Here is a 14,493-nt window from a genome sequence, read left to right as displayed (position 1 = left end):
AAAAAACAGAGAGAGTTTAGCCACCGGTGTTTGGTGAGATTATTATTGTATTCCCATTATTTTTCTTAGTGGAAGATAGAGTATTATTTTTGCCGATTTTATTTACACAAGGCTGGGAGAAGTCAGATCCTAGGAGTGCCATATTTATTTATTGGCTCTTCGATTTTTCGTCATCTTTCCCAACAAGTGGTATCAGAGCTTCAGCCCGAAATTTTTTTGTTTTGATGACATGTCGTCCTAAAATTATTGTTCCTAATGGGCTCTCCACCCCCTCTCGATTGAAAACCTATTGTGTAAATCTTCAATCCTTAATGAAGCACCTAAAACTCAAGTGTCCCAGGCCAATTATTGCTCTCTTACCACTTGTTGCAATACACGTCCACCCATTCTTAGGGAAAGATACCCATCGATATTTTCTCAAATTTAACCACTTAAGTCCATTATGATTAACTATTTATTTTATGGACCAATCCAGCTGTGAGGTTTTATCTCAAAAACCTTTGGTACCTTTTTCCCATGTGCAACAATTGTATTTGATTCACAATTAGGGTATACTAGTGATTTGCCCCCTGAACTTGTATCCTTTTTTTTAGAAAATTAAGGATATGATTTATTTTCACCAATTTCCCCCCTACCGTCTAAATCCTCAACATTTCATCCAATTTTCCGTTAAATATGAGGGCATATTGGTCATTTCAAACGTTAAAATAATAAATACATAAATTAAAATTAAAAATATTGAAAATTGAAATAATAATGATATATACACCCTCTATTTGGCAGCCACCAACATCACCACCCTCTCTTCAATCACTTTCCCCCTCCTTCTCTTCAACATCCACCAACATCACCATCCCTCCACCCTCTGTCTCTTCTCCCCCATGTGCCCACCCCCTCCTCCTTCTCCCTCCCACTCTCTCTTTTTGCGTCTCTCTCTCTCTCTCCCTGCCAAGGTTATAGAGAGGAAAACAAAATTTAATAATAAACATCTTGAGATTTTTTGGGTGGCTGTTTAGAATTTTGATCTTGAAATTTTTTTCTTTGGTGGCTGTTTGGCTATTTGGGTTTCCTAGGGAGTAAGGTGAGGTTAATAATAAATATCTTGAAATTTTTTGGGTGGCTATTTAGGGCTTTGATCCTGAATATTATTTTTTTTTTTTTGGGTGGCTGTTTTGGGTTTTACGGGAGGTGAGTTTGTGGATGTTGAAGAAAGAGGGAGATAGAAGGAGGTGGGGGCGGGTGAAAGGTGGGCAGTGCTGATGTCTGTGAAGAGAGAGAAGGGGGAAGAGAGAAGAGAGAGAGATACACTTTGTAGAGAACAAAAGGAAGAAATACAAAAAAGTAGATCAAAACCTTAAAGCCTAAGGGAATAGGGCTGAGAGAGAGAGAGAGAGAGAGAAGGAGGCGGGAGGAGGTGAGTCGGGGGCGGGGCTGGTTGGCCTCGGGAGAAGCATCAGGCAGAGGGGAGGGGAGAAAAAACTAGAGGAGGGAAAAAAAACTGAGGAGATAAGGTTTTTATTTTGTTTTATCTTTTTTCTTCTTTTTTCCAATTTTTTTTTTAAAATGATTTAACAGGAAATTGGATGAAATGTTGAGATGTAGACAACAGGGGGGAAATTGGTGAAAAAAAGAAGTTCATATGTTTAATTTTCTAAAAAAAAAAGGATAGGGAGTTAATCGAAAGTTAGGTACAAATTCAAAGGATAAATCACTAGTATTTTTTAAAAATGATTTAACAGGGAATTGGATGAAATGTTGAGATGTAGACAACAGGGGGGAAATTGGTGAAAAAAAGAAGTTCATATCTTTAATTTCCTAAAAAAAAAAAAGATAGGGAGTTAATCGAAAGTTAGGTATAAGTTCAAAGGGTAAATCACTAGTATACCCTCACAATTATGTCTAATACATCACATCGTGCCACTTGCCTCAAATGAATTTAAGTGAGTGAGGCAGTGAGAAGTAATTAAGCTCTATATTGGTGGGTGGAGTATTACTTCTGGGTACCACTCATAATTCGTCCGTACAGGGGAACAATTCCCTTCCCCCTCTATAAAATGGTGAAGCCAGTTGCTATTGTTACCATAAGAGCCAGCTCCGACTTTCTTTAATTTCTTGCTTCATATCCACTAGCTACATCTCTTGCTATGTTAATTTCAGTCCTAATGGGGTTTCATCTCCCACTCATCTTTGCTCTTCTCAGTGTAAGCTCTGCAATTTGATTAACTTTTCCATTATCTCTCATTGTACTCTATATAAACGAAAGTTTTGTGTTCCTGTAATTCTCTTCGATTTTATTTAGAGTTTGAATTAATGTTGCAGCTAGCAGTGGTGGCATTGGCAAACCATGCTGCTCAACCAGCACCTTAACTTTACTGAAACTCCGTCCTGCCAAACACACAGATGCCAAGAGCTATCAGTGAACTTTTGCATCCTGGTTTGTGTTAAGCACTTTAGAATCTTAGATATCTCTTCATAGCATGTAAGAACGTACATGAGAAATTATAGTATGGTACTAGAGTACGTATGGCAACATATTCACAAATGTGTCACTCACTCTTCAATCGGCTGATTACTTATTTTCCATTATGAAGTCAATATATAATTTGCAGACTCCACAAATGAAGAAAAGAGCACAAATATCATGAATGCTGTTGGGAATGGAAAGCCAACTGACCACAAGGGCAAACCTGAAAATATCCCCTTGGCACTTGTACTTTATTACAAGAGATATGATCATCCCACTGACAATCAACTCCATTATACAAACGTAGCTATTTTCTTCTTGGAGAAGGACATGCGCCCTGGTGCAACAACAAACTTCCAATTTGCTAGAAATTCAAACACGGCTACTTTCCTGCCACGCGAAAGTGCTCAATCGATCCCCTTCTCCTCTAACAAACTATCAGAAATTTTCAACCATTTTTCAGTGAAGCCAACATCTGTGGAAGCCAAAACAATTAAGCAAACAATCGAAGCGTGTGAAGCTCCAGGCGTTAAGGGAGAGGAAAAATATTGCGCCACATCTTTAGAATCAATGGTTGATTTTAGCACTTCGAAGCTTAGAACAAGAAATGTTCAAGCAATCTCGACGGAGGTATTGGAAAAAGGAGCCACCATGTCCGTGCACTAGTATACAACAATGCCGGGATTGAAGAAGCTGGCAGGTGACAATGTCGTTGTGTGTCATAAACAGAACTATCCCTATGCTATGTTTTACTACCATGCAATAAAACCAATAGCAGCTTATGTTCTCCCCCTGAAAGGCGATGATGGGGTGAAGGTTAAAGCAGTAGCCATCTGCCATCTAGACACATCAGAATGGAACCCAAAGCATTTGGCCTTCCAAATCCTCAAAGTTAAGCCCGGAAAAATTCCCATCTGCCATTTCCTTCCCACCGATCATATTGTCTGGGTTCCGAACCGCAAATTTGCATGATCATCACTTAGCACTGTACGTATAATAAGCTTGCACCCCTATATAATTATCTCCCTACTTATTTCTGCCTCTTCATGTGGTGTTGTTTGGGCCTAATTTGGCACACCCAGCACAAAGAAACAATAGCCCATGACAATTTTGGAAGAAGACCAAATAAATACACAACCTCAATTTCTCAAACATATATAAATTCACAATCTCCTCAACTTCTCAAGCATTCACAACCTAAGAAAATTAAAGTTACAATTCCAAGCATTCCAATTAAAGTTAAACTTCTCAAGCATTCCAATTCCAAATCCTTTAAAGTTATAAACCAAAAGGAAAATGCAAAACAAAATGAATTAAAGTTACAACAAAAACGAAAAATCCAATTCAAAGTTAATTAAAGTTACAAACTAAAAGGAAAATGCAATGCACCAATGTTACAAACTCAAGTGTTGGTAGTGAGTGGATTTGAAGAACCCCGTTGTGTTGTTTGAGCACCAATGTTATTTACAAATAAAACAACATAGTTTAGTACATTTTATTATAAGAAGAAGCAAAAATAACATTAGTATAAATAAACTAATTACTTACAAGTTGTCATATGTTCTATTTCCTTGTAAAATTCAACTTCATCATCCGTATGACTATACTTTGCGGTTTGCGGTAACCGCAAGTTTTGAAAATCAAATACCGCAACCGCAACCGCAAATGCGGTTGGTTCTTAATACCGCAAATGCGGTTCGGTTTACCGCGATTGCGGTTTCATTGCGGTAAATTGTCGGTTGGTTTTTGCGGTTTTTCGGTTTTTCGGTTTAAAATGCCACCCTACCCTCAACTGTATCTTGGCGAGGGGATGATAATGTAGCACTGAGGTTTCCAACTTTGGGTTTGGAAGAAGACCAAATAGAAGAACAATCAGTTCAAAGGACCACATTTCCAAGCTGTTTAAATTCATGGTCAACTGCATTACAGGTAGATGAATGAAACTAGCCTAAAGCAAACAAAATTGGTCAGAAAATCAATGGAATGTGAAATTCAACACAATATATAACAGTCTAATCATGACATGCATTGTTACTTTATATCAGAACATGTCCACTGCAAACTGAAATTCACACAAGCAGTACATAAAAAAAAAATGCAATAATCAGAATTGAAATCAAAATTGAACCTAAAATCAAGCTCTGCCTGAGTACCAAAAGAAAACCTAGCTGATTTAAGGACACAGTTTTTGCTTAAAGCCTTTATTTACCAAATCAAACCTAGAGAACTAGGGAATTCGGGAATAGAGAATCAGACTCAGAGTCACAATCGTACTCAAATCTAGCTCAAATGAAATCAAAACTAACATTGAAAGCAAAGAGAAATAGAAAGCTCACATGATATTGGGAGAAAACTTAGAAATCGAAACGAAAGAGACGAAGAGGACGACGCTCGTCGAAGAAGATGGTATTGCTCTCTCTAGTCTCGCTGGTCTCTCTCTGAGATCGCTCTTTTTTCCCTTTTTTTCCTTGGATGCTTTCGCTCTTCTCGCTCAGAACACGCGCGTTTTGAAAACAAAAAATAAAGTTTAAAAAAGTTAATTGGTCACTGATGTATTAAATAGCATAAGTAAGGCTAGCTTGGCATATATGTGTTGGTCACTAGCTTTATTTTTTGAGTTGTTTTTAGTGACTAATTTAAATACTGGTCAGAAAATTTAGTCATTAAAAAATTAAAAAATATGTCTTAATCAATTTACTGACCATATAGTATTATTGGTCATTAAATTCACTGTATTTGTGACCATTATTAATGTGGTCACAAGGAAATTGGTCACTAATGACCTTTTTTCTTGTAGTGATATATGGTGTTATTTAATACGGCATGCATGCCAGACATGGCTTGAGAGTTCCAGTGCTGGTCAAGCCTTATCTTAACATTACATACATTGACATCCTATTCATGTTACACTGCAGGAGAAGCATAACCTTCGCAGAAAATCTCATTCTTCGCTCTTCATTCACATGTCAACCATCTCTCAACTACATGACCAAACAGATGAACTTTAGAAAAATGGTACATCATGCAAAAGACAAAAGGCATAAAAGATGACACACTCGGAGTAAATTCATGGATATATTAAACGCAACAAAATTTTATTTAAGTCTAGGCGATTAAATTGAACAATTTATACTACAAGGTCATGCAGTCTTCAGCCTTCTTTCGTCCCAGCAACGTCAACAAGGTATTGATTCAAATGCCAACCAAATATTTTTGTGGGGAATGAATCTGTCACATGCCGTAGCGCATAGATGCCCATTCTCTGCGCCATCTGTGGGTCTTCGATCAGTTTAGCAATAGCCAAGCAGAACCCTCTGTGCCATCTACAGGTCTTCAATCAGATTATCTCATATCAATTTTATTTTCCAACCTATATCCCATCAAACGGAACAAAACAGTGTAATTTGGACCTTTGGCGTATAAAGGACACATAGGCATTGGAAGAGAAGTGCATTTCTTTCAGCTGTTGAGCAAGATGTGATGAAGTTAACCTGATTGGACACTCCTTCCTTTTCTGCTAAACTTCTGAGCTCCTTCAGTCAAACTAAATTCATTTTGACATCTCTATATATCTTGACATATGTCACACACACACAACTAACTAAGCACTAATATATTGTAATAACAAAGGAAATTTGAACATCTATCCAGGGTTTCGATTCGCAGGTATGTCAGACAAGTTTGCTTTAAAAGAGCCATCTGATACCAAATCAGATAACAGCATCTAGGATAGCGAAATGTTTTGTGACATTTTCTCTCTAGTTTATAGTTTGATTCGGGTAGCATACAACATTCCTGAGGATGACTCAAATAGCGAAATTATTGATATTGAGTAAGAAGGTGAGATTATTGGTGTGTGCGTATGTGTGCGCGCGCAGTTGTGAGTACTGAAGAGCTTTCTCATCTTAGAATATGTATGTCTATTGAAGCTGTGGATTCTAATCCAAATTGAGGCGAATTTGTCATCTGTGAATAATGCTAGGTAAGAGTTCAGGCAGTCTTTATCTAAGATGCTTTGGCATAAGGTGGCTTGGGGTTCTCCATAGAAATACCATAGCATGCATGCTTTTATTCAATTTGGATAGTCATACACTGCACTATTTTATTTGTTGGTTATCAGAACAACTTGCTCTTGAAGATTGTAATTATATGTTAGTTGACCTTGTATTTGTGTAGATGCTACGTTAAACCATCTTCAAGTATATAAACAAGCATGTTTTTAAAGTTTTAATGAAATTGGAACTTAGTGCCAATATGACAATGGGCGATATGTAAGTGATTCATAGGGCGGTGAGAGTTCAGTAGTTTTCTACTGTTATGTCATGGATTTTGCAGCATGCTTCCTTTCAACCATCCTCGGATGCTTGTGCATAATCAATTGGAGGTTCTGACTTCTAACTTCACATAATGTAGCTAAAACCATGAGGCAATCACTTCACTGAGTTCTGCAACCTTCACATAATGCAGGTGATATGTAATGCTAGTTTTCTTCAAAGTTTTCACTCGGTTTCTAAATAAATCTGTCAAAATGAGTTTCGTGATAACGGAGTTTGCAAAAATTAGGGGGATGTCTACAACTGCTTTGAGATAGTTCTGTCAATAGTGATTGTTTGAGTCTGACAGTCTGTTGGGTACATATAGTTCTCTGTTGCGGCTAGATAGCTGGATGCAATTTTTCATTTGAAAGCCTTGAGGGACTTTTGGAGCTGAATCTTTCATGTTTGTTTTTGCCTAGATACGTTCTTTTGTCGAACTATAGCAATTAAGGTTATTGATTGGGCAGAATCATATCTGAATATGTGGTCAAGATTTAAAGTTTGACATTTCAAACTATTTTAAAGAACGTTTCATGGCTTTTAGATCAGCACAGGGAACATCTCTTTAAACCAGAGATTGGGGTCAACAAATTCTCTGTAAGTCTGATGTCATTGAACAATCCAAACGGGAAGGAGCAAAACAGAGACGAAAGCAAAGGAATACAAACAGAGTTGGATCAAGAAACAGCTAGGATTCAAGGGTACGAAGCATAGCAAAAGCTCAAATTTACCAAGTCTATATTCTTATTCCTCTATATCGACAGAAAGGAAATGAAAATCATCAAGGAAACTGTAAACCATATACAAACATGCTCGTTACTTATACGAATTGGTCACATTAACAGCAACAGCTGGCTGAATTCCTCATGCGTTAAGATTATTGAATGTCTTTGCAAACATAGATGCTGTGAATTTGCTATTAACAAGAATCTTATCTGCCATTCCTTCTATTCGTTCTACATAAGCTTCGTTTTCTTCTCCAAATAACAACTCCAGGCTTGACTAGGAATGTAAACCTTCACAAGCCCGCTAGATAATCTGAAGTAATCTCTATTAAAAGAATAATATAAAAAATACTTAGTATTAATTAAATATTTGAAATATTCATTAAATAAAGCAGCATTAAATTATAGGCAAGGGCGGAACCAGGAATTTTTGGACCGGTGGGCTAGCTAAATTTTTTAACTAAAATAAAACTATGCATTAAATCATATAAACCATGCTAATAGTATACATTAAATCAAATAAAAGTATAAACCAAGCAAAGTATGCATTAAATAATATGTTCAACAACATAATTAAAAGTGTACTTATTGAAGTTGTGCCCTGCGATCCTTGAGAGAATTGAAATCTTTTGTTATTACATCTGAATTGATATTGTCAGCAAGTTCTTTTTCAATGTAGACAACCATAGAATCTGCTAGAAAATCATTCTCCATCTTGTTGCGAAGAGCTGTTTTAACAAGTTTCATAGTTGAAAAAGCTCGTTCAGTAGTTGCCGTAGAAACAAGGAGAGTTAGCACAAGACGGATCAACCTATCAATCAAATGATATCTTTTTGACCTTTTTGTTTCAACTAATCCCCGACATAATTCAGAGAGTGTAGACACGTTTTGAAGTACAGGATGATGAGGTACGTCCGCCTCATAAAGTTTCAGCTGGCATCCCAAAATATGTAACTCTTTTGGAGTGAAATCCTGAGGATAAAATCTCTCTGCAAGGCTGCAAATTTTATCAATATTAAATGATTTAAAAGAATCACTAGGGTCCAAAGCTGAACTAAGAATAAGAAGTTCCATTGCCCCTTCACTGAACCTACTGTTCAACTCTGCCAATTGAAAATCTATTGCATCATTGAATATGTCAAAGTGGTAATGATGCTCAACTATAATGTTGTCCTTTTGTTGACAAGAACGACCTGTTCCCACTTTATATTGAGCATTCATATCAGGCATGTCAATGTCATGTTTCTTGCAAAACAAATCAACTTTCCCAATAAAAGTTTCCCAACCATTTAATCTCAATTTTCCAAGGACATCTTTTGTTGTACCAACTAGGTTCATAGCATTCACGATGTCTTGAGACTTCTGTTCTAGTTCTCGACAAAGGATATCTGTGAGTCCCATAATTTCTTTCAATAGATGCAAGATGAATACAAATTCGAATTGTCTAATCGCATTGTATCCACCAGTAGCTTCCCCACATAAGGAGCCTGTGGATTCATCCTCCTTTATATTCTCAAGAACCGTACAAACTGCATCATACATTTCTATTAAGTCACAAACAGAATCGTAATGAGAACTCCACCGAGTAGCTCCAGGTTGATGCAAGGTACCAATTTGATTAGCTCCTCTACCAGTCTCTCGTTCACCAGCAATCAATAGCTCTATAATATTCATTGATTGAACAACTTGTAACTCAGTATGACGTTTTGGAGAAGCCTTAATGACATTGACAATTGAATTCAATGATGAAAAGAATAACCAAATTGTAGCTACTTCTTTTGATGCTGAAACTAATGCTAACTGTAGTTGATGAGCAAAACAGTGTACATAATATGCATATGGGCAATCTCTAAGAAATAATGCTTGTAGCCCATTCCATGCACCCCGCATATTACTAGCACCATCATATCCTTGACCTCTCATCTTGTCAATACATAATTCATGGAGATCAAGTACTTTCTTGATCTCTTTTTGAAGTGTTGACGCAGTAGTGTCTTCAACCCACACAATGTCAAAAAAACGTTCACGTAGAAAACCATCATTATCAACAAATCTTAAAACAATAGCCATTTGCTCTCTATTTGACGTATCTTGTGATTCATCAACAAGGATACAAAAAGCAGCATGCCCAACTTCTTCACGAATTTTTTTTCTCACTTTGTTTGCAAGAATATTTAAAATCTCATTTTGAATCTTGGGTGAGGTATATTTTGCATTTTCTGGGGCATTCTCTAAAACAACTCCAGCCACCTTATCATTAAACTTTGCTGTATGCTTGACCATTTCAATAAAATTTCCACGATTTTTAGAATCCAAAGATTCATCATGACCCCTAAAAGCACATGCCTGATATGTAAGCCATCGAACACACTCTATCGTTGTCTTGAGCCGTAACCGGTTTTTCAAAATGTCTTCCTTTGATTGTCGATTAATAACTTTGTCGACATGTTGAGATGAGTTCATCAAATCCTCCATCCATCCTTCACAAGTATTATGCGATGAAGATGGACCTCCAACATGAGTCAAAAATACACAATTCTTTCCATCATTAACTCTTTTCCAATTGTTAAAACCCTCAGTAGTTAATGCAGGACGACCATTACCAAAAATAAAACAAGGAAAACAATAGACTTTATCTTCTGAAGGGGAATATTCTAACCATGGAAATTGAGAGAACCAAGTGTAACACCCCGACCCCAAATTTATCCCATGTTTTAATTTATTTAAGTGGAATTGAGAAATTACCCGTGGGATAGGGGTATTTTAATCATTTTCTTATCCGGAAGGAATTTGGGAATTCCGGTTGTATCGTTGCGTAGAGCACGGTGAGATGAGTCCGTAGACACATAGTGGGCTCGAATCGGAGTTGTAACGAGAGAGATATGATCAAATGAAGCTCAGTGGCATAATCGTAAATATTTTGAAAATGGATTTTTGGTTAAAAAGACGGAATTGCCCCGTCTCTCTCTCTCTCTCTCCCAGCGCGTCTCTCTCTCTCACGGCAGCTTCTCTCTCTCTCTCTTGAAACTCCGGCCACCGTCCATGGCGGTGGGCGGGACCGGTCTAAAGGACGGCTCGGCCCGCCGTCAAGACTGGTCCTTCCCGACATCGGCCGCCGCTCGGTCGCCGGAAAATGCAGGTTTTGGCGGTTTCGCCGAAACTTCACTGGCTCGATCTCCCTCCTCCGGCCACCGTTTCTGGTGATTGAGGTATGGATTCCTACCTATTTTTCATGATCTAGCTGATGGTTGGGTAGGATTGCATAATTTTGAGTGTAGATCATCTGATTTTCGATTTAGGTTTCGGCCGGTTTTGCGATCGCGATTCCGGCCACCTCCGGTCAATTTTTGGGGTATGCCCAAGAACAAAAGTGACTCCCGGCCACCTCCGGTCAATCTTTGGGGTATGCCCAAGAACAAAAGTGACTCCAAATTAGGTATATTACCTAGGGTAGGAGTCTTGGCTCACGATTTGGAAGTTTTCCGGCGATGGGTATCGCTTTGACACCCACGCTGCCAGCGTGTGGCGGCGCGTGGGCACTGTAGCTGAGGGGCATTTTGTCCCACTGCAATCCTCTCGATGTCACGAGCGCATAGGTGTCCTCGGATCTCATTTTGGATACCGTTAGAGTTCCGAACGGATATCGCATATCGCGTATTTTCCGGGTTCGCTAGGTTTGGACCGTTGGATGATCCTGAAGTTATAATATGTTGATCTAGGTATTACCAGGATCGTATAGGATTTAACGGATCGTAAAACGGAGTCCCGAATACTCCGGAAATGCCAACCCTAAGGGTAAGTTTTAGTGACCGTCCGATCGTGAGATCGTTAGCGATCCGACCGTCCAATCTGGACCAAACTTGCAGGACGTGTGTCCTAGAGCCTGTAGAACCTATAGGAACTTTCGGATCGGAAGTTGGAGGTCGTGGGCCCCGCGGGCCTGTTTGACCAAGTTTGGGTAGTTTGACCCTAGGTTGACCGCTAGACTTTTGTTGTAGTTCTACCATCCCAGAAGGGTTAGAATGACCTTAGTGACAGGTCTTGAGCGTTGTTGAGTTAAATGGTTTATACGTGAATTTAGAATATTATTATATGATTTAAATTGCGAAATTATCAGATGCTATGCCAGGGTTGAGGTTTATATAGGAGTAGAAATTTTACATTTTATATTAAATTGTGTTGATGTATAAAGGTAAATAAAGCGATTGAATGTTAGCTCACAGTGCTATATGCACTACCCCACGTACCCCCCCATGTCGTGATCATGTTGAGGCCTTTAAACCCGTAGGGCTGGTGAGAATATGGCGGGTCGGTGTGAGGTCGCACGTGTCTTTGGATTAGCGGCGTGTTGGCGGACCTCATACGTGGCGGGTGCGTCCCGGCGTATGAGGAGATATGATTGTGTGAGGGCTGGTGAGAATGTAGCGGCCCGGTGTGGTCGCCGCGCGTCTTTGGATTAGCGGCGTGTTGGCAGACCCATACGTGGCGGGTGCGTCCCAGCGTATGAGGAAGATATGATTGTGTGAGGCTGGTGAGAATGTAGCGAGCCCGGTGTGAGGTCGCACGCGTCTTTGGATTAGCGGCGTGTTGATGCGGACCCCATCGTGGCGGTGCGTCGGCGTATGAGGAGATATGATTGTGTGAGGGCTGGTGAGAATGTAGCGGGCCCGGTGTGAGGTCGCACGCATCTTTGGATTAGCGGCGTGTTGGCGGACCCCATCGTGTATGAGGAGATATGATTGTGTGAGGTGGTGAGAATGTAGCGAGGCCCGGTGTGAGGTCGCCGCGCGTCTTTGGATTAGCGGCGTGTTGCGGACCCCATACGTGGCGGGTGCGTCCGGCGTATAAGGGAGATATGATTGTGTGAGGGCTGGTGAGAATGTAGCGAGCCCGGTGTGGTCGCGCGTCTTTGGATTAGCCGGCGTGTTGGACCCATCTGAGGCGGGTGCGTCCCGTCGTATGAGGGGATTATGTTGTGATTGTGTTTGGTGTGTTGGGATGGATAAATCCTAGAATGTATGAATTTGTATGGCGGTAATGGTTTATTTGATATTATAAGCCAGGATAAATACGAAAGAGCTACGTCTGGCTTGATCCCTTAGTAGGAGTGCGTAGGCAGCCTGAAGTTACTAGGTGCAGCCACAGATTAGACCCCACTTAAGTGGTCTTAGTGGGATTGGTTTGGACCTCGTTGTTGGTCCCAAAACTTGGTTGAATTGAGGCTTGTCCTGTGGACTAAGTGAGTGAAGGTGTGCGTAAATAGATTTTGAATTTGTTTTATGCATGTTTGACGCATTAAATTATTGTAAAAACATTGTGGGTAGTTCTGCTAGAATCATTTGAAGGTCGAAGGCCATTTGTGTAAATTGCATGAGATTATATTGTGCGTGCTGCCGGATGGGTTATAAAATGTGTTTTATGCATGTGGAAATTTTGGGGAAATGTTCAATTTACAGGAGACTCTGTCGAAATTTCGACGAAAGTCTCGTGCCCTTAATCCTCTATAGTAGCGAGGACATAGATTTAAGGAGTGAACCCGGCGTGGGTATGATGCGGGGTCTCCGCAGGTTAAATCTCGGGTTCCGGAAATTCGGGACGGGTCCTGTCACCAAGAATATTGAAATCGACGATATTGCGACCCAAACTGAGACCTTGGATATTCTAATAATTTTGGTTGGTAAGGCCCAACTTTGATATAAGCACATCGAACCTCATCACGTTGATTAATAGGGTATTCAGATATTTGAATACGTTTCCCAGGGTCTCGTTCCAAAAAAGCAACATCAAACTGGTTAGGTTCAACTAGGGGAGATGTGTGATGAGGTGACTCAATTGATGGTGAAGCCTTATCATTGAATGTAGAAGCCTTGTCATTGTCTAATTTATCACCATCATTTTTTTTCTTGAAGAATGAATCAATAGTTTTTGCTCTTTTACTTGCTTGGTTCTGATGTGACATTATAATCTAATAACACATATCAAAAACAGCACAATTTACTTTATACTAAACAAATCAATGAAAAAATAATAATAATTCGAGATTGTGGAGAGTTAGATACCTTTATTACGCTTGTTGACGATGAACTCGACTTTGGTAGCACAGAATACAAAACGCTGCAAATATTCTTTTGGGACTGCTAGGGCTAGGGCTAAGTTTCATAAATTTGAATATCGTCTTCTTCTTTTTTTATTAGACTGACTAAGATACTTATAAAGTTGCGTAGGACAAACTAGGCTAGGAATAGGATACTTCATCATATCAGACTAGGATACTTTATTCAATGGGAAACTAGAATACTTTATTGTATAGGAAATAGACCACACAACTTAAAATAATAAAAAAATAATAAAAAGACAACAGCAGCCAGCCACCAATGGTCCAATGCATTGGCCACGTAACCCACGCTGGCCCTCATAAATTAAGCACGACCACATCTAATTTTTTTTTTTATAAAAAAAAACGTCCCTGGGCTAGAGCCCACTCTAGCCCATATGATAGTTTCGCCCTTGATTATAGAGTCACTAGGAGTTATTTCTCTCTCCTCAGATTTAAAAGCTCTGAAGTCTCCTTATTTTAGGAGGTGAATAGGAAGCATGGTTGAAGTTGTATTTTTCCAATTCCTTCTTAAAATTTGTCTAAGGAGATAGTTTAGGGAGCCCATTGTGGATGCTCTAATGATGAATATTATATATACCGTAATCTTTGATTTCAGAAAACGTTCTTCTCGTTGGTATTGGCTTCAATTACGAAACCAAAACTCCGCCCCAACCAAAACACCACCACTGCACAACTCTGAAAGTTGGAAGGAAAATAAGTATTGAAGAAATTCATGGATATATTAAACCCAACAAAATTATATTTAAGTCTAGGCGACTCAATTGTGTTGGAATTGGCTTAAATTTGATGGCATGTGTGTGTTTTGTTATGGGCACCTACCATGACTTTGTTGACTTCACAAGTGCTTTCGGTGGCTTTGTTTTTTGATTG

At 39.2% G+C, this 14,493-nt stretch overlaps 1 protein-coding gene, 1 long non-coding RNA gene and 1 pseudogene across 3 annotated transcripts; 2 read left to right on the top strand and 1 right to left on the bottom strand.

Moving 5' to 3' along the window:
- Nucleotides 1-2,032: 2,032 nt before the first annotated feature.
- LOC103326148 (BURP domain protein RD22-like) lies at nt 2,033-3,451 on the top strand (annotated as a pseudogene). The gene is made up of 3 exons (XR_016125422.1): nt 2,033-2,201; nt 2,320-2,434; nt 2,610-3,451. The product of XR_016125422.1 is annotated as a BURP domain protein RD22-like (transcript).
- A 2,092-nt stretch (nt 3,452-5,543) lies between these two features.
- On the top strand, nt 5,544-7,681 carry LOC148918771 (uncharacterized). The gene is made up of 2 exons (XR_016125425.1): nt 5,544-6,931; nt 7,325-7,681. It is a non-coding gene; the product is annotated as an uncharacterized LOC148918771 (long non-coding RNA).
- A 409-nt stretch (nt 7,682-8,090) lies between these two features.
- Nucleotides 8,091-9,980, bottom strand: LOC103326149 (uncharacterized). The gene is made up of 2 exons (XM_089048703.1): nt 9,389-9,980; nt 8,091-9,295 (listed from the first exon to the last, which is right to left on the bottom strand). Exons 1-2 carry the CDS (start codon nt 9,978-9,980, stop codon nt 8,091-8,093), a joined length of 1,797 nt encoding a protein of 598 aa, XP_088904829.1.
- Nucleotides 9,981-14,493: the final 4,513 nt, after the last annotated feature.

Source organism: Prunus mume, linkage group LG3, assembly GCF_029339155.1.
Source record: "Prunus mume cultivar Tortuosa linkage group LG3, ASM2933915v1, whole genome shotgun sequence".
Taxonomy (NCBI): Eukaryota; Viridiplantae; Streptophyta; class Magnoliopsida; order Rosales; family Rosaceae; genus Prunus; species Prunus mume.
The sequence above is the reverse complement of the archived record's forward strand: the minus strand, read 5'-3'. Positions and strand labels throughout refer to the sequence as shown.

Coding starts and splice junctions, on each gene's coding strand:
- LOC103326149 (XM_089048703.1), bottom strand. CDS start 9,980: ATGGAGGATTTGATGAACTCATCTCAACATGTCGACAAAGTTATTAAT. Junction 9,296..9,388: donor TGGTGCTAGTAATATGCGGG/GTGCATGGAATG, acceptor AGTTAGCATTAG/TTTCAGCATCAAAAGAAGTA.